Genomic DNA, 24,532 nt, shown 5'->3' with positions numbered 1-24,532 from the left:
TTGTGATTGAACTGTGGTTTTTCTAATTCATAATATTTGTAATCATTCTTTTGACTTTAACCGCAGATGCAAAACAAAACAAAAACAAAGACAACCCTCATTGCTGATTGGATATATTTGGCAGGCAATGTTTGTAGGGGATTGCCGCTTCTAAACTGGGATTTAAACTGGCCTTGAGAGCTGAAAAATGTTGATTAGCCTTGATAATTCTGATTTAGTTTTGTGATTTGCTAAACAAAGAAAAATTTGACGCTCTCCATTTGGATTTAAGTGGATAGGGATTCAGATTCCCTTCCTCCCATCCCTCCCCAAAGCATTACTTTGAATGGCAAACCAACAATTAAATGCAACCAATCTATGTATGTATAAGAGTCCTTTTCATTAAAATTTAGGTTCAGATAGACAATTAAAACCACCCTCACACCTTTGACTCACTATATATAACTTAGGAACAAATAAAAATTAAATAAGAAAAAAAAACAAGAAAAAAAGAAGAAGAAGAGAAAGAAGAAGAGGGAGAGAAGAGCAGCTGTTTGTGCTCACCTCGATCCTTTTAGTTACCCTTTTTTCTAAAAAGCACAAACACTGGATCTAAGGCTATAACAACACCAATTTTTGGATTACGCTTCACCTGCAACATTGTGTGATTCAAGTGAGTAACTATATTACAAGTCTATCAATATATGTAAAATGTCAATTAATCTATGTAAGTAAATATTCAAATAACCAACATACCTGGTTCTTGAGCTTCCAAGAGTGAGCTCTAGATCATCTGATCCACACTCTTCGTGAATCCTCTCTCCTTCCCATGGCTTAACCAGCCCTGTTGCGTGGCTTCCAAATGCAAACTCATCAGAAATCACTTCAGACATAGGAATGTCAGCAGTGTGATCAGAGCCTGCTGCAATGGCAGGAGAGCAAGTCCCACTTTGACCAGGAGTCCACATGCGGGAGCCACCACCAGCCAAAGCCTCATCCTTAAAACCAAATGGATTGGAAGCGACCAAACTGAAAGTTGGGGAAGTTGGCCCTCCTTGGGGGAGCCGAATCCCGGCAAACCATTCTGGATCAGGAACAATCTGTCGGCCAGGGCTTGGTGGAGTAGAAGATGGCAGGAAGGATGAGTGCTGGCCACCGAAGCCTGGCCGGGTAGATTGGTCATCCCAGTCAGGCTTGATTCTTGGTGTTCGAGCAGTAGGAGAGCTCAGTGGAGGAGTGACAGGAGCGCTTATGGAGCCGCTATGGATGTAGAGATGAGGGAGTTTGGAAGAGGAAGCTGATGAGGACGCAGAGGAGAGATTTTTGAGCCATGGTATGAGGGAACTGCTATCACCATTAGGATTAGCAACATACGAAGATGATGCAGGGCTTGGGAAAGACGAAGATCCGGGGCTGGGGTTGTAGGAAGCACATGGACTTGGATGGAAAGATGAGCATGGACTTGCTGCAGTGGATGCACCTACCACATCCATTCGTTCGGCAGGCTTACATCCCTGCATATATCTAAACATGATTAATAAATGCTCTTAACCTCCAATAATCAATTTTAAGGACAACCACACACTAATGGAATTTCCACCAAATCCATTAGTTTAAAACAATTTGTCTGATTATTAAGCAAAGATGGGAATCATGATTGTTTCAATCTTGCATATCCAAGCCCAAAATCTAGATACATCTCATGTGATGTAACAATAAATAAGCAATGTTTATTAAACTATTTATGTGACAGTTAAGCAATGTTTGTATATATTAGGCTTCTTCACGATTGCATTTGTCAAATTATTTATAGGACATTCCCACTTGAGGCCCTCTAAAACCACAATTTTAATACCCATACAGAAACTACAGTCCTGGCATTTGCCAGTTTCTCAATTAACTGTCAAATACTAAATATGAGAAAGAACCAAATTACCAAGGTAAAACATGCAAACATGTCAAATTCTCAAATATGAAATTTGATATGTCAAATAATATCAAAACTTATAATCGCCATCCAGATAAGTACCAAACTATCTACAAGCTGTACATCATACCAATATCTTGATATAATCCTTCTAAGCAAAAACTTGACCTCAATATTTACTTAAATAGTATCTAAAAACACCATAACAAGTAGCAACATATATAAGAGACCTCTCAAACGTTTTATAACTAGAGGGAAAATTAACAACACAATATATACAGCCATATCAGTCAATCTGTGGTATGCAAGTGGCATCACTACTCCTGTGGTAGGTGTGGAAATCAAGGCAATAAACAAAGTAATAATGTGATCGCTACTCCTTATTTTCTACTTTCTTTTTTATCATTATCTTTTTCTTTTCAAAGTTTAAGTTGCATTCTGACTTTTCAACGGAAAAAGCAGCAGTATATCAGCCGGTTACAACCTCCTTTTCCGTCGAAAGTACCAAAAGATGACGTGTCCAAGATGTTGTCCAAGTTGGCAAAACTTGTAGGCTGAACCATGCCACTGACAAATCATGTGTTCATGTAATAACATGTCATAAAATCATATTTACCTCGCTGCCGAGATTACAAAAAATCCAAAAACGCCATTATATCTTTTAGAAACCGCTACACTCCTCTCTCACAAAAATATTTATGCACGATCATCAGGCTGAGTTGGGGCAGAGAGGGATGGAGTGGTTTCAAACAAATAATCCAGAGGGAAAAGGATAGACCCATTTCAATTGACACATAATATTTACTTGGCTAATTTTACATTCACATAATACCTCCAAACTCATCCGAAACGAATTCAGACTTGAAATTATTCAATATATACTATAAACAAATAAAATAATGTGAGTGTAACCCATAAAAGAAGAGTTATCACGGGAACCATGAGAAATAAAGAACTTGCGAAATGGAAAACTTAACCAAAATAAATAAAAAATAAAAAATAAAAAGCTCTGGTGCGTTACATAAACAAAGTAAAAGGTTCACTAACTAAATCTGTCACAACACTGAAAAGTGAAAAAGAGACCCAAATTGACTGGCAAAAGTACCCTTACAAAATCCTCGAAATCCCAGAAGAAAAATAGCTATTCTACCTGTCGCTTTTTAGAAATAAAGAAGGGTATCTTCGTCTCCTCGAGATCTACGTGGTACCCAGGGCTCTTAGACCAAATTTAGCCAAAGGGAGCCAAGAAGCAGAGAGAAAAAGAATCTTCAACTTCACGCGTAAAAGATATAACAAACGAAAAAGTAAAAGTAAAAAGAAAGACCCGTATACAAACAGTCGTCACTACATCTACAGAACGCCGGCGACGACAAATTTAAAAGAAAAAAAAAGTAAGAATCTTTAGCCATTTGTTATCAGTAAAAAGAAAGAAAATTTTCAAAAAGTAAGCTGAAGAAAATTTTCGGGCCCATAATAGACTCTCACTGCTAATTTGCACGACTCATATCATAATTAGCACATATTAGACAAAAACTTTTCTTGTTTTGGATTAATCTCCGACAACCCATCTCCTAACATGGACCGCTGCTTGCGGTGTGAGTCGGGAGACGCCCCAGCAAAACGTATTGCGCCACGTTGCTGACATGCGCCGGCCAAAATTTTCACTTATCCAACATTAATGCCAGCAAGATTAAGAACTAATTCGCCCATTAATCAATCCACTAAGTCGGAGATAAATAATATTAATTCCATAATAGCTAGCTTGGGTATGCCAATTACACAAAGGGAAATTAAGAAATTTCTAAATATTAATTCCATAATAGCTAGCTTGGGTATGCCAATTACACAAAGGGAAATTAAGAAATTTCTAACTCATTAAAAGTTAAAAGCACTAATTATTGCTCTTCCTTAAATCAATTTATGAAGTATTTCAGGAGGGGCTTTTAATGATAAAACCAAAAAAAAAAAAAAAAAATGGTCATCCGTAAATTAATTTCTAAATAATTAATAAAAATGAGCGAATGAGAGAATTTAAAATTTACCTTACGATAAGTAGTGCCGTCGGGTTCGACGGTCCAACCAGCTTCGTTGCAGAGGGCTTTGAGGACCTCGTTGTTGTCGCAGTGTTTTGGAAGCTTGAAGTTTCCGTACATTCTCAGACCGGCGAAGATCTTCGCCGCTATGGCTCTCCTCCTTCTCTCCCTCCTCTTGTTGTTCTCTCTCTCCTTCCATGTCGGTAGCCGAGTCCCCGACGTCATCCCCCCTCCCCACTCTCACTCTCCGATCAACCAAAATATGCAAATCACTTTTACAATAATCGCTTTTCAAAAAAAAAAAAAAAAAATTCAGATGAGCTAGCTAGTGCTTATGAACTTTAAGGTTTAACTTCAATCCATTAAGAACCAAGTATCGGAGACTCCAATTCTGGCCAAGGCGACTTCGATGTTGCTTCGAGCTGATGATCAGACCCGAATGAGTACGGGAAGACGAAGAATCGGAGCGAACGACAGCGTTTTGAAGAGAATAGAGAATTCAGTTGTCGTCTCCGACTAACGAGGAAAATGAAGCTTGGTCTTTTACTAGATCGTTGAATTCAATCAGATCTATGCGTGTAGGAATATTCGGGTCGGATCGGGCAGAAGAAAATGCATTCGGGTATAAGTCGCCGGAAAACCGCTAATTAACAGGAAGTGGTATTGATGAGACCCGGGAAAATACTGAAAAAAAAAAAAGCCAGAATGGGTGGGTAATATGGAGGGGGACTCGGGGATGGTGAGCTTATTATATTGTGGACTCTTTATTTGGTCCTGTATTTTCTTGATTTTACGAGTTTGCCACTCTTCCAACGGAGAAATTCTTGGCTAAAAGAGCTTTTAGACGGAGTTCTCGTAAACAAGTATAACGGAGTTTTGAGGAATTCGTGAAAACAGTAATAAATTTATAATCAATTTTAATTCCACAAAGCAAAAATTAGAAGGAAAAGAAAAAAATATTAAAATAAGGTTTCAAGAAATCTTTTATAAAGGATTTTATCACGCTCAAATGGCCAAATAAAAAGCTTTGTTTGTTCGTGTACTTTTTTTTTTTTTTTTCATTTTGAAAATTTGAAAATAAATATTTTACATGTGGCCGAACAAATTCTAGCCATTTGTTTTTGCAATTTTTGCATTTTTTATTCTAAATTTGACAGATTGTGTATTCTAAATTATATTTTTTTTATCATTGAAAGTGAGGGAGGATTCAAACAAATTGCGTAAAATCACAATGCTTTATTTCTGCAATAGAATATTTTATAGACAGTAATTATTAAATAAATATAAACTTTTTTATTATTTTTTTGACATTCCAAGTTAGGGATTCAAAAATTGAGATCACTATCTAAAAAAATAGTCTTTTACCACTAAGCTTTCAACTGTCCTTGCAGGGACAAATAAATATAAACTTATACAACCATAAGAAAAACAAACATTTTTATTGTGTCATATAAAAGCATTTATGTTATAAATATGACCTTCTTTTTAAATTGTGTTTTAAAATAAACTTCTAGAAGACTATACTTAATTTTTTTCTTAAAAAAAAAAAAAGAAAAAGGAAGAATGAGTGAATTCCTTAGAGGTTTTTCATGAAACTATGCTAAAATTTTAAGTATTAAATCTATATGTAATGTTCATGCGTATATTATATTTATATTTAACAAGAAAAAAAATTAAAACTTTGAATTTACTTAAAATATTTAGGGACTATATAAGGAAGAAAATATTTTTCAAAATAATAAAATGAAAAGAAAATCAAAAAGCAAAAAGGAAATCACATCTTTCGCATTATAGCTTTTCAGTGGACCAAATCCAGGAACAAAAGCGTAACCGCGCACACAAGCATCCATGAAATTACAAAATAGAGGGGCATGTAAGACATTTCACTAAAAAGAGCCGCAAGGGCTAGCACGTTGTGAAGCGTTACGGATTCGAGGAATTCTACTCTGTCCGAGTCTCGTTTCCTAACCGTTCTCTGTTCAGAACGAGACGTTACTACGACACGTGTCCAATCTCAACGCCTCCCCGGGTAACTCTCTCTCTCTCTCTCTGTCTTTTTAATTTTTTTGGTGGATTTTTTTAATTGGGTCGTTTTGTCGACGTATGGTAGTTTTCGCACGTGCCGGATGTAGGCCCACATGTAAGGCCATGATAGGTTTTTGAGGAGTCGCGATGTATGCGTGGACAGCAGCACCACACGATGAAACGGACCCAGTTACTACACCTTTCACGTGACGCCACGCCCATAAGCATCACTAGGTGGACCCCACAGCCTTAGTTTGGATTTCACAACTCGCCGCCTTGGTCTTGGGCGTAAGGCTTTTTTATTTTGAATATTTCATTCTTTCTTGTTTTTTAGAAGAAATTATTAGAATTTTATTTGCAAACGGGAAAACTATTAGAAATTTTATATGAAATTTTAGACTACCATATAATATGCTTTTCGGTCTAAAATGTAAATAGCTAAAATTCTTTAATAGTTACATTTAAGTCTTAACAAATTTTTAACAATGTTGTAATAGAAAAATTAATTGAAAAAATTAAACAGGTGTTTTTTTATTATTATTTTTCCATATTATAGCAGGATTACACAAAAATTAATACTTAATCATTAATATTATAATTTTTAAAAATGACTAATTAAGGGTTTCACAAAAATTAAGAAATTTAAAATGGTTACAAAATTTGTTAAGCTGTAGCATTTTAGTTGTGTTTTTTCTCCTAAAGAAACCAACAAAGTGATAAATGAACTAGCAAGTATGCAAGAACCCTCTTAGACGCAACCTGTAATCAAGCCTGCTACTTGTTTTGATGTTTTCGTTTTTATATTTATTTTCTATTTTTCTTGATACAATTTGCAACTTGTCTACAGAAAAATGGTTACATAATTTAAATGAATAAGTAACAATTTATGATAAAAAGTCCCTCTCCATGCCCATATGTAGAGAAGTACAATTCAAATTAAAATTAAAAATATAAAAATTAAAAAACATACAAACTTACCAAGAATTAAGACAAAAGCAAAAATATTCTAAATGTGTTTTTTGTTCCGCTTATGTTTTCTTGGAGCAATTCCATTTTGGAATTTGAATTCCATTTATGCACATATTTAATGCTTGTTTAGGAATGATTTTGAAAAGATAAAAATTACTTTAAAAAAAATAAAAACACTTGATATAGTATTTGACAATAAAATATAAAATCACTTTTATAATGATTTTGTTATTGAAAAATCATTTATTTGGTGGTTTTATAAAAAATACCAATTAACTAATTTAGAATAATTATTTGAAATAATTTTTAATAATTTCTTTTAAATAGATTGTAAAAGATTTATATAAGTGATTGCTATCTAATTTATTTATTTATTTTACATGAAAATTTTTTTTTATATGTATTTATTCATCGATGAACCTTTGGCATGATAAGGGTATGAGGGAGTTGTTAATTTTTGTTTCCTCTAAACTTTTTGACTAATTTCATTTTTCATTTCAAATATTAGGTATTGGTACAAAGACTAGAAAATGACCTTCATCCCTTCAATGTGAAAATGAAACACAGAATTTCTAAAAACAAAACTCCAAACACACCCACTCGAAGAGGGAATGCGCGTGTTTTTGATTAGGCGGTCAAAGGGGCAATGAACAGAAGCACGTGCAAAAGCGGAGCAAAGACCGGTCAGCGCTTCTCTCCCTCTCTCTCTCCTCTCTTTTGTTTGGATGCGTAACTAATTTTTTGATTCTCTCTCTTCAACGCGGACGACAAACCAGAAAAATCGATGTGTGTGTGTGAGAGAGAGAGAGAGAGAGAGAGAGAGAGAGAGAGAGAGAGAGAGGTGTCTTCGTGGCAATTACACACACGTGTGATCGTGATGGCTTAACTCTCTCATTAATGCTGAGGATAGAGACCTCTACTTGTGAGGATTGTCGAATCCCATTTGTGTTCTATTTTTTATTTAATTTTATTTTTTTAGAGCATTTATTTCTGTGTTTGAAATTTTTTTTTAAGGAAAAATTTATTATTAGTATTAAATAAACTAAGATTATGAACGATGATCTATTATTAAGATATTTTTCAACCGACCAATAGGGTTATTGATGGCCAAATTAAAAATATATGGTATGGAAATTGCAGGTCCATGTGATCATATTCTTTAGTAGGCATACAGATGTTTAGGGAAAAAAATAATAAATAAATAAATAAATAGTAGGCATATAGATGGTGGATGACTGATTTGGTTAGAACTGGGACCCACACGTCTATGGCGGACATGTTAGTGTGCGGTGGGGGTCACGTGCAACTCGATACGCTTGGCCATGCGTGGACCAGTAACCAAAATTTTATTTTTTTTGGGTAATGAGATCAGTAACCAAAATTTTATTTTTTTTGGGTAATGAGATCAGTAACCAAAATTTTATTTTTTTTGGGTAATGAGATCAGTAACCAAAATTTGATCATTCCTTAGAGTTGATGAACACATAAACTCACGAAACCAAAGTCGTTTTGCATAAAGGAATCTAATTGGTTGTTTGACAGGAATATTAGAGAGGAAAACAAGTGGCAACAGTGAATTGGTTAAATAAGTTTTTTTTTTTTTTTTAATTGCTGAAAAAAAACCTAAAAAAATATTATTCTGTGGAAGGTTGGAAAGACTGAAGAAAGTACCAAATCTTTTTCTCCATTAAACCCACTTCCAACCAAAAAAAAGAAAAAAAAGAAGAATAAATCTTAAAGACTCAGTATTTAAATTATTATTATTATTATTATTTTTGTTGTGGAAGTCAAAGAGTGTTAGATCTAGAAGTCAGAGAATAAAATCACAAATTGAATGGATGAGATCCACAGAATACAAAACATCAACTTGGCAATCAAGCTAAACTAAGAAATATCCAAGTGATGGAATGATTTACATAATAATAATAATAATAAAGGAAAGAAATCTACTGCCATGCCGGCGAATTAGACCTTATAATATAAATTCCAATACTTTGTAGAAACTAGAACATCTTATCAGATAGTTAGAAGGCCGAAATAAATCAATTTTTAGTCTTACATATATGAAGGCTCAAATTCTGTGATGTTGGGCTTTGATCTAATCACTATAACAGACCATACAGAATCGCCCTCGTATATATATGTATACATTAACACTTATAATCAAATGCAGCATACGAATACATTTGATCCTTTTTAAATGCCCAAAACGGATGGAGGAAAAGAATATAATAAAAATCCAGTTAGTCCTTAATAGTATGTTTAATTTATTGCTAACAGAAAGGGTATACTATATATTACAAATTAAGACTAGTGTGAGGAAACATTAAGTTCTGTCTCAATTAACCAACACTGTATTCCTTTCACAACAACTAGAGCTGCAATTGAAGAGAAAAACGGCACCAAGAAACACAATATTTATGGCATTGACAACCATAATTCATCCACAATTACAAATGAAGTGGTTTCACAAAATGGTTTGGATCAACTCTAAAACCTCCTTCAGCAACCGACTAATTGAAGCTTTTAGTTCATCATCAGGCACAAACCAACTGTTCTACGAAATGCATCTAACCCATGCATAGTATCAGTCAAATTCTAATTCTTTCCCCTCTGAAACGTTTTGATCAAGAAATTAACTTGCACGATTATTTGACCCCCCCAAAAATGCATATAAAAAGAGAAAGAAAGGGAAATTACATAGAGAGATTGAGAGAAACTGATTCAAAGATGGCGAGATGGCCCCGTTGTTCATTTGCTTAACATTTTTTTTTTTTTTTTTTTTGGGTTAAGAGTTGATATATTTCTTTTAGGCCCAAAAGATAGAGATGGGCACAAATTTACCTCATTGTCCTTCCCAATCTCGATCTTCAAGCCCAAATAAAAGGTTGATGGGCATGTGGTGTGTTTTCTGTACGGCTGCAATAGAAATTCATAATCAACTGTGGAAATCATTTTTCAAAATGATTTAGCATTATGTAATATTATTGGAAGATGTACGGATCCGAAAAAAAAAAGTACTCATCTAGTAATCCAACAAATATATTTAAATGGTATTATGTGACTCAAATATTTTATTCACATTTCCTAGTCCGTACAGTGAGTATATAACATGGACTTGTTTATAAAAATATAATGTAAAATTTAAAATAAAATAATGTAAATTTACAAATTTACACCTAACTTGCTATACACGGCTATTTTCTCCAAATACTAATATAGATATTCTTTCGATCATGTCAGCCTCTCACTCAGCACAATGGACACTCCAAATTAATTAACATATTGGCTGTAACGAAGACCCCAAAAATAGTCCTTGAAGAATTGAAGCTTCACTATTTGTATTAGCTATGATATCCAAGACTTTTCACTCTTTCATATGGTGTTAGTATATGTGGTAAACTTTCAACACTTTAATTTCGTTATTCCAATTATTTTATTTATTTTATTTTTCTTCAGACTCTGCATTATATATAAAAATTTTGAAATAGATAAAAATATCAATGGCAAAAATAGAGGTAAACCGAAGCAAGAAACTATAGAAGAATGCTTTTTCTATTGGTCAAGATTTACATTTACATTTACAAAGGTCTGAAACCATTAAAATAAAAACTTTTTTTTTATATTAGCAAATAAATAAAGCTTTATATATAGAGAGCTCCACACAACCCTCAGAATACTGACTCATACTGACTCTGTTTCATAGATCATTATGCTAAAAGCCTAAAATGAAGACGATGAATTGCCACATTCGATATGCCATCATACTTCTTCTCATGACCTCATGTTGTTTCTTTGTTTCACACTCTTTCAATATCGATAATGCCTCTACCACTTCCTTTTACAAAACATTATGCCTCCCAGACCAAGCCTCTACTTTCTTGCAATTCAAACATGAGTTTGCAGACGTTCCATATGATTATTATTTGTTAAATAATAGTTATCCGAAGATGAAGTATTGGAAGGCGGAAAAGGACTGCTGCTATTGGGATGGTGTTTCATGCAACATGGAAATCGGACATGTGGAAAGCCTTGATCTCAGCCACAGTTGGCTTCATGGGCCTCTGCATTCTAATATGTTAAGCAGGCTGAAATTATTTTGGATAATAAACAGGTCCAGGAGCAAATGGGTAAGTGGGCTATTGCTAAGGCCCAAAAGGAAAAGTTATATGATGACACTCAAAATAAAACGACTGGAGAAGGAAGTCGTTCTAAAGCTGGGATCAACAAGAAAGCAGAAGGAATTTGGAAAAGGAGTGTTGGAGAGACAGGCAACCATCGAGAGAGTAGGAAACGTGTGAAGCCACGCTAGCTCAAGGATTTCATGATGTCAGGGCAGCATTGAGAGTTTTGCGGAATTCCCCATCCTATAACTGATTTCTGTTATTCCATTTGCAATTTTGCTATTTCCTTTTATTCTTTTATCTACAATATTTCTGTTTGAGAACTATATAAAGCTGTGGGATTGTAAATTGGAGGTTATGTTGAATTTGGAAGAATTAATTGAGAGGAGTTTGGCACTAACTCGGAGAGTACATTTCCTTTATATTGCTATCACTGGTGCTTTCATTGAGAGGCATGAAAAACGAAGAACTTGCCAAGATCATGAAGGCCATGGAGGCGAGCTTCAAACAGCATGCCGACGACCAGCTCACCAAGTTCTCTTCTCTTTTGGAGCAGCATATGGCAGCCACCGAACAGCGCCTGTCTCAGTTCTCTTAACTACACCAAGAAGTTGGAACGACGGTCATGAACACACTAGTCCAGCGCAGCTCAAGGGCAGCCCATAGCCAGGTTGGGCGCACGGGCCTTCCATGTGGCATCAGTGGATGGAGAAGAGTGGTTCACTAGCTAGTTGGGATGTGTTCATCCATGAACTCTGCAAACAGTTTGGAGCTTCGATTTATGACGATCCGCTTGAGAGAATTGCCAAATTGATACAAACAGGCAACGTCTCTCACTACCGAGCTGAATTCGAAAGCCGCATGACTAGAATTACAGGTGTACTTAAGTCTATGTTTCTCAATTTTTTTGCTTGGGGATTGCAAAATTGAGATTTGCAGGGAGCTACTGATGGCTCGCCCCTATGACTTGGTTGATGCCATGGCAAAGGCGTAGATCTTTGAGGATAGGAATGAGGATTTGTTGGGACTCTAAAGGAAAGATGGATTTCGAACACTAGATTCACTCGCACGGGTAAGCATGGGTGGGTCTTTGCTGCGTACAAACCAAGATCTCACAGTCCTGTGGGGGTTGCCCCTGTCACTCGATTAGGAACTCCTCCATTCGGGGATTCCAAAATCCCAATCAAACACCTGTCACCAGCAGAGCTGTAGGAAAAGAGGGAGAAGGGACTCTATTTCAGCTGTGATGAAAAATACCATAGCAATCATAAGTGCAAAAATAGGGTGTTGCTTATGTGTGGAGATGAAGAGGAAGGCATGGGAATGGACGAATTTGAACTGGCCAAAGACGACACCGTGCCCGAGGAAGAACTAGAGGTAAGCCTCAATACTCTCTCAAATTTTGTGAGTCCTCGAATATTTTGAATTATGGCTAAGCATCGAATGGAAACTTTGGAAGTCCTCATTGACATGGGTAGTAACAATAATTTCATACAAGAAGCCTTGGTTGAAAAACTGGACCTTAAATGGGAAGAAACTAGGAGGTTTAGAGTGTATATGGGGAATGGCCAGTTCTTGCTGTGTTATAAGAAATGTGTGGGTATGGAGTTGGAGATGCAGGGGATTCGGTTGGAGGTGGGCTTAGATGTTCTACCAATTGGGGCTTGGATGTGGTACTAGGCATGCAATGGCTGAGAACTTTTGGACCTTGACTTCATGACCACAATGAATTGACCATGGAGTTCCAATGGAACGGCCGGCAAGTGAAGTTAGCAGGCAGCAAAGAACTTTCCACTCGCCAAGTCACTTTCACTTAATTCCGAGCATTGCTTTTTGAAGGAGAAGTGAGTGGGATTTACAGGTTATCAGCAACTCCCAATTTAGCAATTATGGAGACTGAGTCACAGCTTGATGAAATGGACCGAATGGAGGAAACCTTGACACCCGAGGGAAAAGGAATATTACACCAGTACTGGAAAGCTTTCGCAGAGCCAAAGCAATTACCACCGGTCCACAATATTGACCACCAGATTCATGTGCAACCAGGCTCGGCTTTAATCAACATGAGACCTTACCAATACCCTTATTCCCAGAAAGATGTCATGGAAAAATTGGTCAAAGAAATGCTAGATTATGGATTCATTCGGCCAAGTAAGAGTCCTTACTCCTCTCCCGTGCTGTTGGTTAAAAAAAAAAAAAAAAAAGGATGGTTCATGGCGATTTTATGTTGACTAAAGGGCATTTAATGGGATAACAATCAAGGATCGCTTTCTAATTCCAACCATAGATGAACTTTTCGATGAACTAGGAGGGGCAGTAGTATTCTCTAAACTGGATCTTCGAGCCGAGTATAACCAAATTCGAGTGGACCATTGAGATGTGCATAAGACAGCGTTCCAAACCCATGAAGGCCATTATGAAATTGTAGTGATGCTTTTCAGGTTATCCAATGCTCCGTCTACGTTCCAGGCAGCTATGAATCAAGTCTTCAACCATTCCTTTGAAAGTTCGTAATCGTATTTTTCGATGACATCCTTGTTTACAGTAGAAGCTTGATTGAGCATGTTACTCATCTGCAGTTGGTGTTGCAATGCATTGTAGAACATAATTTTTTTGCCAAAGGAAGTAAATGTCAATTTTTCTAGCGATCAATCGAATACTTAAGACACCTAGTTTCAAGTGAAAGAGTCAAGGCCGACCTAGCCAACACTGAAGCAATGACCAGCTGGCCCCAACCTACGAACCTTAAATAGTTAAGGGGTTTTCTTGACCTCACGGGATACTATCGCCACTTCGTCGCTCACTATGCTACCATCGCTGCTCCACTTACAGAGCTCTTAAAAAAAGACCACTTCTACTGGACAGCAGAAGCAACCAAAGCATTTGTGAAGCTTAAATAGGTCATGACCGAAACTCCTGTTTTACGTTTACTAGATTTTTCAAAGACATTTGTTGTGGAAACAGATACTTCCAGTGTGGGACTTGGTGGGGTGCTGATGCAAGATGGACATCTGTTGGCATTTTTTAGCAAGAAGCTCAGACCACGTTTATTGGGGGCCTCTACATACTTGCGGAGTTAACGGCAGTCATTGAAGCTGTAGCCAAATTGTGATAATACCTACTGGGATTGCTAAATATGAGGCGCAACATATATATTATTGACATTTCCTAGTATTTATGTCTCCGCACGTAATAGAGATTGCTAAATATGAGGCGCAACATTGCTAATAGAGATTTTCTTCGAGCATGTCGACATCTCACTCAACATAATCCAACTTAATGCATAATTACCGTAAGGAAGATTACTAAATATTCTTCCAAAAACTGAAAGCTAATTAACTGTATTAATTATGAAGTTAAAATCCGGTAGACTTTATAGTCTTGCATATGGTCTATGTTGAAAAGTTGACCAACACTGTAAATTCTGTCTCCTATTACTTTCTCCATTTTATATCTTTTCAGACTCTGCTTCTTATAGAATAAAAAAGTAAAATATACATAGATATAAAAAAAAGCAAGAAACTCAAAGAAATCTTTTTTCTAATGTTCAAAATTTACAATTACAAAGGTTTAAGAGCAACCAAAATAAAACTTTTTTACATTAGTAAATTACAAAATCATTAACTGATGCAGGCTAAAAATAAAGTTTCCTATGTATAGATTGTTACACAACCCCAGAATGCTTACCGACTCTATAGATCATTATGTTAAAACGAAGATGATGAATTGCCACGATCTATAGACCATCGTGCTTTTCCTCATAATCTCATTTGCACAATCTAACGGTTCCGACTAAATTCAGTTTTCATTTTTAATTTACATGACATGTTCAATAGAATTCATAATCCATCCAAATTATATAGTGATTGAAAATAATTGTTTGGAAGCCTAACAGAATAATTCAAAAGAAAAAAAAAAATTTCAAACAGAATAAGGCCAACCCGATTAATCAACTATTGGAGCCAGCTGACTCATCTCACACGCAATGCTACAAACTAATTAACACAATGATTTTTGGAGCAATTTTTTTGTGTTTGAATTTTCTTAAGGTAAAATTTATTATTAGTATTAATTAAATCGAGATAATGAAAGATGATCTTTTATTAAGATATTTTTCAACCGACCAATAGGATTATTGATGGCCAAATTAAAAATATATGGTTTGGAAATTGCAGGTCCATGTGATCGTATTCTTTAGTAGGCATATAGATGGTGGACAACCGATTTGGTTAGAACTGCGACCCACACGTCTATGGCGGACATTAGTGTGCGGTGGGGTCACGTGCAATTTGATTAGCTTGGCCACGCACGGATCAGTAACCAATTTTTTTTTTTTGGGTGAAAAAAAAAATTAGACTTTCTAGTGAGTATCCTCAGTCCAGAAACTGTAAACCATTAGCAGTTATGTATTTCTAATTCGGTAAGAATCTACGTACTATCCAGTTTACCACTGCCAAGCTATCTTTATGGCCCCTCTTCCACAGTGTGCGTAGTACGTGGGATCCACACTTATCAAAATTTGATCATTCCTTAGACTTGATGAACACATAAACTCACGCAACCACAGGCGTTGTGCCTAAAGGATTCTAATTGGTTGTTTGACATGAACATTAAAGGAAAACAAGTGGCAACAATGAATTGGTTAAATAAGTCTTTTTGCTGGAAAAAAAAATCCTAGAAAAATATTATTCCGTGGAAGGTTAGAAAGGCTGAAGAAAGTACCAAATCCTTTTCTCCATTAAAGCCACTTCCCCCCCCCAAAAAAAAAAATAAGGAATAAATCTTAGAGACTCAGTATTTAAATTATTATTATTATTATTTTTGTTTTGGATGTCAAAGAGTGTTAGATCTGGAAGTTAGAGCATAAAAATCATAGTATCAGTCAAATTCTAATTCTTTCCTCTCTGAAACGTTTTGATTAACAAATTAACTTGCACGATTATTAATGCATATAAAAAGAGAAAGAAAGGGAAATTACACACACAGATTGAGAGTAACTGATTCAAAGATGGCGAGATGGCCCCGTTGTTCATTTGCTTAACATTTTTCTATTTTTTTTTTTTTTTTTTTGGGTTAAGAGTTGATATATTTCTTTTAGGCCCAAAGGATATAGATGGGCCCAAATTTACCTCATTATCCTTCCCGATCTCGATCTTCAAGCCCAAATAAAAGGTTGATATGCGTGGGGGGAATTTGGCCCAATACCCCTGTAGGACCGAGCTTCATGAATTTTACCCCCTCAATTCATTTCTTTTTTGATCTACCCCTCCAATCTTTTAAAATCCCAAAATACCCTTATGTGTTATTTTTTTTATATGTTTTTTTCTTTCCTTTCTTCGACTTTTCCCCTCCATCTCTTTATCCATAACCAGACCTTAGGAGCCCTCTGTTTCCTTTCATGAATCGGCCGGATTGTAAGCGTGGAGACTGCGCGTTTTGAAGGAGATGGTGAAGAGGCGACTCAAAGAGAAAACTGCAGGATTTTAGAGAGCCCTAGGAGCAGAAGCAGAAGCAACAGGTAGGCAACAGCTTTAATTTTGGTTGTCTGTTAGTGGTGGATTCTATCAAAGCTCTCCAGAATCATAGTTGTCTTTTTTTATTTTTATTTTATTTTTTTATTTTTATAATATTATAATTAGTGAATTCACAGAGCTACTAATTAAGGCCCTCATCCATCATTGTCTTCTTCTTTGATCAATATATTTAGGGTTATATAAATTTTGAAGCTTTTTTTATGTCTAGGGGTTTCTGTGTAGATTGCTGTGTTGTTGTTATTTTGAAGTTGGATTACAATGGCATCCAAAAATCTAAACCCACCTCCAGGTCTCAATCTCTTCCCATCTCTCAAACCCCCACAAAAAACTTTAGCTTTCCACCAAATCTTAGTCCTAGTAATAACTTTCCTCGCCTATGCTTCCTTTCATGCCTATAGAAAACCTCCAAGCATTGTTAAGAGTGTTCTTGGACCAAATGATCACTCAAACTCATCCCTAACCGAGAGTAATTTGAACTCAACCTTATTGAATTCGAGCTCGATTGATGCTGGTTGGGCTCCTTTCAATGGTCCACGTGGAACACACCGGCTAGGCGAGCTAGATCTTGCATTTCTTTCCGTATATTCCATTGGAATGTATTTTTCTGGCCATGTCGGTGATCGGGTCCATTTGAGGTACTTTCTTGTGTTTGGTATGATAGGCAATGGCATTTTTACAATAATGTTTGGCCTAGGGTATTAGTTGGGAGTTCATGTTTTGGGATTCTTTCTTGCTGTTCAAGTGGTTTATGGATTGTTTCAGTCAGTTGGGTGGCCTTGTGTGGTGGCAATTGTGGGAAACTGGTCTGGGAAAGAAAAGAGGGGCTTGATAATGGGATTGTGGAATTCGCACACCTCTGTGGGAAACATTGTTGGATCAGTTTTAGCATCAGGTGTTTTAGAATTTGGGTGGGGATTTTCCTTTGTTTTGCCTGGAGTTTTGATGATTGTGGTTGGCATTGTAGTGTTTATGTTTCTCGTTGTTAGTCCGGATGATTTGGGGTTTGAGTCTCCTGGCAAGGAGATTGAAATGGATGCGGAAGTTGATAGTGTAAGGAGTTCAGAGGAGAAAGTGGAGTCAGAGAAAGCTGGTCTTCTTGAAATAGGGGACTCTGATTCTTTGGCCGCAATTGGATTCTTTGAGGCATGGAGGCTACCAGGTGTAGCACCATTTGCTTTCTGTCTCTTCTTTTCAAAGCTGGTGGCTTACACTTTTCTATACTGGTTGCCCTTCTACATAAGGCACACAGGTACTTGGTCAAATAGGATGAGTTTATATGAATATGCCATAAAAATTTTCCTATAGGTTGTGCTATGACTTTCCCTTCAGAGTTGGATTATATTTGTCTTCTTGTGGTTAGTGCTCTATAATGCATCATGAATTGGCAATGGCAAGATGAGAATCTTGTCTCTGTTTCTTTGTTATTATTGTTATTATTATTATTATTTACTCTTTTCTTTCATGAAGAATGATGAGCATAAGAAACTCTTTGGCATCTGTGAACATACAGCTAAATCTGCTTTGTTTTGGGACTGCCAATAGGTTTCTTTTTCTGTGTCTTTCCCCATAAGGATAAATATGCCTTTGGGTATTTAATTTTTATCATGAAATAATTAAAGACTGCTAAACGATCAAATCTGCTTAATTTTCATGGGCTCCCCTATGCATTTGAATGTGTTACAATTTACAAGGTTCTCTTATTTATGAATTCTGTTTGGCATTTTAGCTGTTGCGGGAGTGCATTTGTCACACAAAACTGCTGGGATCCTTTCAACTATATTTGATATGGGAGGAGTCCTTGGAGGAATTTTGGCGGGATTCATCTCTGATGTAATTGAAGCTTGTGCTGTTACATCAATTGTATTCTTGTTGCTATCAATTCCAGCCCTCCTTTTCTACAGGGTTTATGGAAGCATCTCCATGTTTGCCAATATTAGTTTGATGTTTCTTTCTGGATTGCTTGTAAATGGTCCATACTCACTCATTACAACGGCTGTTGCTACTGATCTTGGTACTCAGACCATGGTTGGAGGAAATTCTCGTGCATTAGCTACTGTAAGTGCAATTATAGATGGCACTGGTTCTGTTGGGGCAGCTTTAGGCCCACTATTGGCAGGGTATATTTCCACTAGGGGATGGAACAGTGTCTTCTTAATGCTAATTCTTTCTATTTTCCTTGCAAGTTTGTTCTTGATTCGTGTTGCCAGAACTGAGATTAAAGCGAAGTTGAATGAGGGAAAATGGTTTTGGAACAGCATAGGCGGTCATTGATGGATGGAGGATTTCTTCTAATGCTTCATTTATGCATGGGTTTTTTCTGGTCAGATTAGTTCATTTGGGGAAGAATACGGTCATGGATTAGTTACTTGAGCCATTATACATGTATGTATTTTGTATCTTATTCATTTTACACAGGTTAGTAGCTCTTATACATGTATAGAACCTATAAATTCCACAAGATATAAAATTTGTTCAACTTCTTTTTGGTTTCGGTATTTATCCCTAGTCCCTCTATCTGTTAAATCAGGTTTTTTTTGTTGTTTTATTCCTTTCATAACCAGGCATTGATAAATGTACCCTCTAATAAATTTTATATTTTTGCTAGAAATTTTTGATGTTTTTAAGTTGACAATTCTTTTACATACCCTTTTTATCTGATTTGCTTTTTCGTCGATGGAATGTACGATCCTGGAGCTGTGCAGCGGTTTTAAAGAATTGAAGTATATGGTGCCATATCATAAAGGTAAGCCATAGCGGCTGAACCACTGGCTCTTTCCCTATAATAACCCCTCACCGTCCAGTAATATAATGGAAAGAATGATACATAAGTAGGGGAATTTGGCTCAATACCCCTGTAGGATCGAGCTTCATGAATTTTACCCCCTCAATTCATTTCTTTTTTGATCTACCCCTCCAATCTTTTAAAATCCCAAAATACCCTTATGTGTTATTTTTTTTATATGTTTTTTTCTTTCCTTTCTTCGACTTTTCCCCTCCATCTCTTTATCCATAACCAGACCTTAGGAGCCCTCTGTTTCCTTTCATGAATCGGCCGGATTGTAAGCGTGGAGACTGCGCGTTTTGAAGGAGATGGTGAAGAGGCGACTCAGAGAGAAAACTGCAGGATTTTAGAGAGCCCTAGGAGCAGAAGCAGAAGCAACAGGTAGGCAACAGCTCTAATTTTGATTTTCTGTTAGTGGTGTTGGGAATTTTTTTTTTTTGGGAGAAATTGTGAAAGAGAAATTGTGAAAGTTGTGTTCTGGTTTTTTTTTTTTTTTAAATAACGGTCGTGGGAGGCATTTCTTGCTGAGAGATATGTATGATGATATGATGCTGAATGGAGTACAGCCAAGTAGGGATACATTCCATTCTGTCATCAGTTAGTGGAAAGGTGCTTTCATGTTTGTTATCATGGACTTTCATTCTTTCTGGAATTTTCCGTTTGGTTGATTTTGTTTTGTTGCAGGTGGATAAGCAAAATGCTCATTTCTTTGGTGTTACGATCAACGAGCAACAAGCCGAGTGTGGTATTGTAGTAAGAGTTACTTCAAATGCACAAAGCAAATTTAAGGTATGTATATTTCATATTTTTGCATTTAAATTGTTTATATACCATGTTTGATGACTATGAACTCTCTCTCTCTCTCTCTCTCTCTCTCTCTCTGCATCTGCATTTTCTTTTGTGTTGCTAGTGTGACATTAAATTTATAATCTAATTGCTTTATTTTCCAGTTACTTTATTTCGAGCAAGATGTGAATGGCGGTTATGGTTTGGCCCTACAGGTACCATATCTTCTTTCCTATTGTGTCTCCAATCCATTTTCCATTTTATAGTGCATATGGTTTTTGCATTCTGAAAGCTGTCATGGTTGTTTAAAAAATTTGAAGCATAGATGGAGTCAATAGTGCCAATGATCATATACAATTGGTAAAAATGTTTTGTAATAATCTTGTCATGTTAAACTGTCTGCTGTTATATCCTTCAAATTCTAAGTACTATGCATCTCTAATTTATTTTCAAAGCATAAAATTGTGGTTGTGAAATTGTGATTTTGAATATCACACATGGGTAGAACTTCAAATTAGTAACCTACCTGTGAATGTGACAATGATGCTCAACTTCTCTTTTCAAGTGAATGTCATTGCATTGTTTCAAGTGGTCAAGTGGTATTGGTGTGGCATTTCAATTTATTTCTGTTCAGTCCTCTGACCTCATTCCCAAGGGCTTTCTTACTTGCAATTTGACTACAATCCTTTAAACAATTGACTTATATAATTGTACTATGATTTTATGTAGCATGCTTCTTTTTATTTTACTTTGGTTCAGCAAATCTTTACCTTTAGTCAATAATTTTGTCATATGGAAATGCTTTTTTTTCCCCCACCCCTCATCAAGCCATCTAAATTTCAATATATATCATTGACACACAAAAATCATGACAGTCAATTGCCTATTTAATTAAAATTCATTTAGCAGAATCTCTTCCTATGCACATGCATTTGACATTAGTGTGGTCTCTTTACAGATGGATAATTGATCCTCCTCTGGAGGTCAATGTACCATCAAAACGCACACCATGGCCTGATGCCCCTCCTGAACTCCCTACCAATGAAAATGTAGTGTTGGGCATCCAAGAGCATGCTGTAAAGCATCCTACAAAGACCCGCACATCTAGATCAAAGAGACGAAGCAAGAGAAAGCATGACACAAGAACGGTGGACACACAGGTTGCTTCAAAGCATTCTGAACAAATTTGAAAATCTTAGCACGAAGACGGCTAGAGATGCATGCTGCTGTGTGAATTTTAGGCATCATTCTTCAGCATCATAAAAAAATTTGAATTGCAAAGGCTTATTAGCACAGAGGCAGATGGCCTAACCTGGTATATGTGAAAAGAATCCTTCACGCTGGGCCAGTTGATAACAGGCATTGGAGTTTGAATTTTCACTTAATTTTTCACAAATTTTTTCTTTCTTTTATATATTTTTGTTTGGGATATCAGGATTCTGGTTCAGCATGCGGTATGCCAGCAAAGTCTTGCCGTGTCTGCTACCTTGTAGGACTTTGTATCCAATATGTTTTGAATCTTATACATAATCTTGGAACATAGGAATTATATAGTTGTGTTCAGCTGGATTTTCGTAGAAAAAAAGATACCAAAATGTAATAAACAAAAAAGAAAAAAAAAAAAGGAAACTTCCATATTTGTGAAAGGATCCAATTTCTTCCATATTCAGATTTTGTTTTTAGTTTTTGTACTTGATTCTCGTGTCAATATGATGTGTAAGGAAGGATGATAATTTAAATGGATGGTATCAATCACTTTTACATGAATGGCTCCATGGTAGTATGTCCAAATGATACTTGTTAGGAGGGAATTAATTGTCTGGCTTTTGTAAACTATTTAAATACATGGATACCTATGAAAGTGTCAAGTAAAAATAACAGTTTTCTCATTGACTGTCTCGAATATAGGTGATAATATTAAAACAACTTTTTTGACCATCCCTTATTTCTATCTACCCCATTAACTTCTGTCCTGCTACCACATTAAATGTATACTGTGTCTTCCTCTCTCTTTCTCTTTTGTTGGTTGTGTACCTTTCAGCCTTCTTTCTTTGCATTGACGAACATTGCAGAAAATCCCAAAATCTCTTCAGTTCAGTTCACTCTCCCTGCATCATCTGAAAATATTCATTGTGGAGCCCATACACTTCAAAAGTATGTAATTAAATTGTACGTTTCTGCAGATCGGAGTTAACGATTACCTGGTATGTGGATATATATACATATATATATACATAATTTGGCTTTATGCTACTTCTTTACATAATTTTTTTTATCATTTATAATAAATTTTTTCCATCTTAATGTTTTGAAATCATGAACTCCCAATAGTAAACATAAATGGGTTAATAAGTAAGCCAAAAAATAAATACAATATACTTCATATTAATTTTGTTAATTGATTTTACGAAAAAAATTTCCTAAAATATATTTTACGTATAGGTGATAGATAAAGTCAAATATATTAGCCTAAGAATAAGAATTTAATTAGTCAATATTGTATTAAAAAAATAACATTTACTATAATTCATATGGAAATGGTCTCAGTGATCATTATTTTCCTACCAATTTACATGCAAGGTCATTGTTGACAGTTCCACTTAATAATGAATAAAGAAAAGGAGCAAAGGTTTTTCGCCTGGACCATCTCCAAAAGACCACAAAACTTTCTTTTTTTTTTTTTTTTTCCCTAAAGCAACTGGGTTTCAAATTTCAAACCCATAATTTATTTATTTATTTATTTATTCCCAATTCAGTTCTGGTGAAAATTTGTTGTCCAGTTAACCAGATAAGTGAAAATTCGCCGAATGAGCATGGATATGTACCTTCTGCATTGGAAAGGATTGAATAATAGGACTCCTTAAGTCAAAACTTTGTACCACAAAAAAAAAATAAAAATAAATAAATAAATAATAAAATAAAAATTGGCAAAAGGTACGAACTGTACACCCTCGGGAAATTACCGACGAAACTATCGGTAATTTTTCCAGAGGGCATTTGTAGTTTCCCGACAGTTTCATCGGTGATTTCCCGAGGGTGAACAGTGTAAATATTTTTTGCAAACTTTCACACTTTTATGAAATTTTTTGATTTTCTCTCCTTAGTACAATTATAGAATCCATGTTTTGCATGTTTTTTCATTCAACACACCTTAGGGGGCTTGTGGGGTAAAAAAAAATGGCAAAATATGCGTACTGTACATCCTCGGGAAATTAGAGACGAAACTGTCGGTAATTTTTCCAGAGGGCATTTGTAGTTTCCCAACCGTTTTGTCGGTGATTTCCCGAGGGTGAACAGTATACGTATTTTTTGCAAACTTTGATACACTTTTATGAAATGTTTTGATTTTCTCTCCTTAGTACAATTATAGAATCCATGTTTTGCATGTTTTTTCATTCAACACACCTTAAGGGCCTTGTGGGGTAAAAAAAAATGGCAAACTATTCGTACTGTACACCCTTGGGAAATTAGCGACGAAACTGTCGGTAAGTTTTCCAGAGGGCATTTGTAGTTTCCCGATATTTTAGTCGGTAATTTCCCGATGGTGAACAATATACATATTTTTTGCAAACTTGGATACACTTTTATGAAATTTTTTCATTTTCCCTCCTTAGTACAATTATAGAATCCATGTTTTGCATGTTTTTTCATTCAACACACCTTAGGGGGCTTGTGGGGTAAAAAATATTGGCAAAATATGCCGTACTGTACACCCTCGGGAAATTACCGACGAAACTGTCGGTAATTTTTCCAGAGGGCATTTGTAGTTTCCCGACAGTTTCGTCGGTAATTTCCCGAGGGTGAACAAAGTACTTATTTTTTACAAACTTGGATACACTTTTATGAAATTTTTTGCTTTTCTCTCCTTAGTACAATTATAGAATCCATGTTTTGCATATTTTTTCATTCAACACACCTTAAGGGGCTTGTGGGGTAAAAAAAATTGGCAAAAGATACGTACTGTACACCATCGGGAAATTACCGACTAAACTGTCGGTAATTTTTCCAGAGGGCATTTGTAGTTTCCCGACAGTTGCATCGGTGATTTACCGAGGGGGAACAGTGTACAAATTTGTGTACAAATTTTTTGCAAACTTGGATACACTTTTATGAAATTTTTTGATTTTCTCTCCTTAGTACAATTATAGAATCCATTTTTTGCATGTTTTTTCATTCAACACACCTTAGGGGGCTTGTGGGATAAAAATAATTGGCAAAATATGTCGTACTGTACACCTTCGGGAATTTACAAATGCCCTTTGGAAAAATTACCGACAGTTTCGTCGGTACTTTCCCGAAGGTGTACATACAGCATATTTTGCCAATTTTTTTGACCCCACAAGGCCCCTAAGGTGTGTTGAATGAAAACACAT

The 24,532-nt window shown here is 35.9% G+C and overlaps 1 protein-coding gene, 1 long non-coding RNA gene and 1 pseudogene across 2 annotated transcripts; 2 read left to right on the top strand and 1 right to left on the bottom strand.

Moving 5' to 3' along the window:
* Positions 1-358: 358 nt before the first annotated feature.
* Positions 359-4,833, bottom strand: LOC125419485 (BES1/BZR1 homolog protein 4). The gene is made up of 3 exons (XM_048465639.2): positions 3,949-4,833; positions 736-1,493; positions 359-631 (listed from the first exon to the last, which is right to left on the bottom strand). Exons 1-3 carry the CDS (start codon positions 4,162-4,164, stop codon positions 628-630), a joined length of 978 nt encoding a protein of 325 aa, XP_048321596.1. The 5' UTR covers positions 4,165-4,833; the 3' UTR covers positions 359-627.
* A 12,016-nt stretch (positions 4,834-16,849) lies between these two features.
* LOC125421197 (putative glycerol-3-phosphate transporter 5) lies at positions 16,850-19,088 on the top strand (annotated as a pseudogene).
* A 383-nt stretch (positions 19,089-19,471) lies between these two features.
* On the top strand, positions 19,472-21,701 carry LOC112492957 (uncharacterized). The gene is made up of 4 exons (XR_007238453.2): positions 19,472-19,754; positions 20,058-20,162; positions 20,324-20,374; positions 21,118-21,701. It is a non-coding gene; the product is annotated as an uncharacterized LOC112492957 (long non-coding RNA).
* Positions 21,702-24,532: the final 2,831 nt, after the last annotated feature.

The sequence above is a fragment of the Ziziphus jujuba genome, chromosome 11, assembly GCF_031755915.1.
Source record: "Ziziphus jujuba cultivar Dongzao chromosome 11, ASM3175591v1".
NCBI lineage: Eukaryota > Viridiplantae > Streptophyta > Magnoliopsida > Rosales > Rhamnaceae > Ziziphus > Ziziphus jujuba.
The sequence above is the reverse complement of the archived record's forward strand: the minus strand, read 5'-3'. Positions and strand labels throughout refer to the sequence as shown.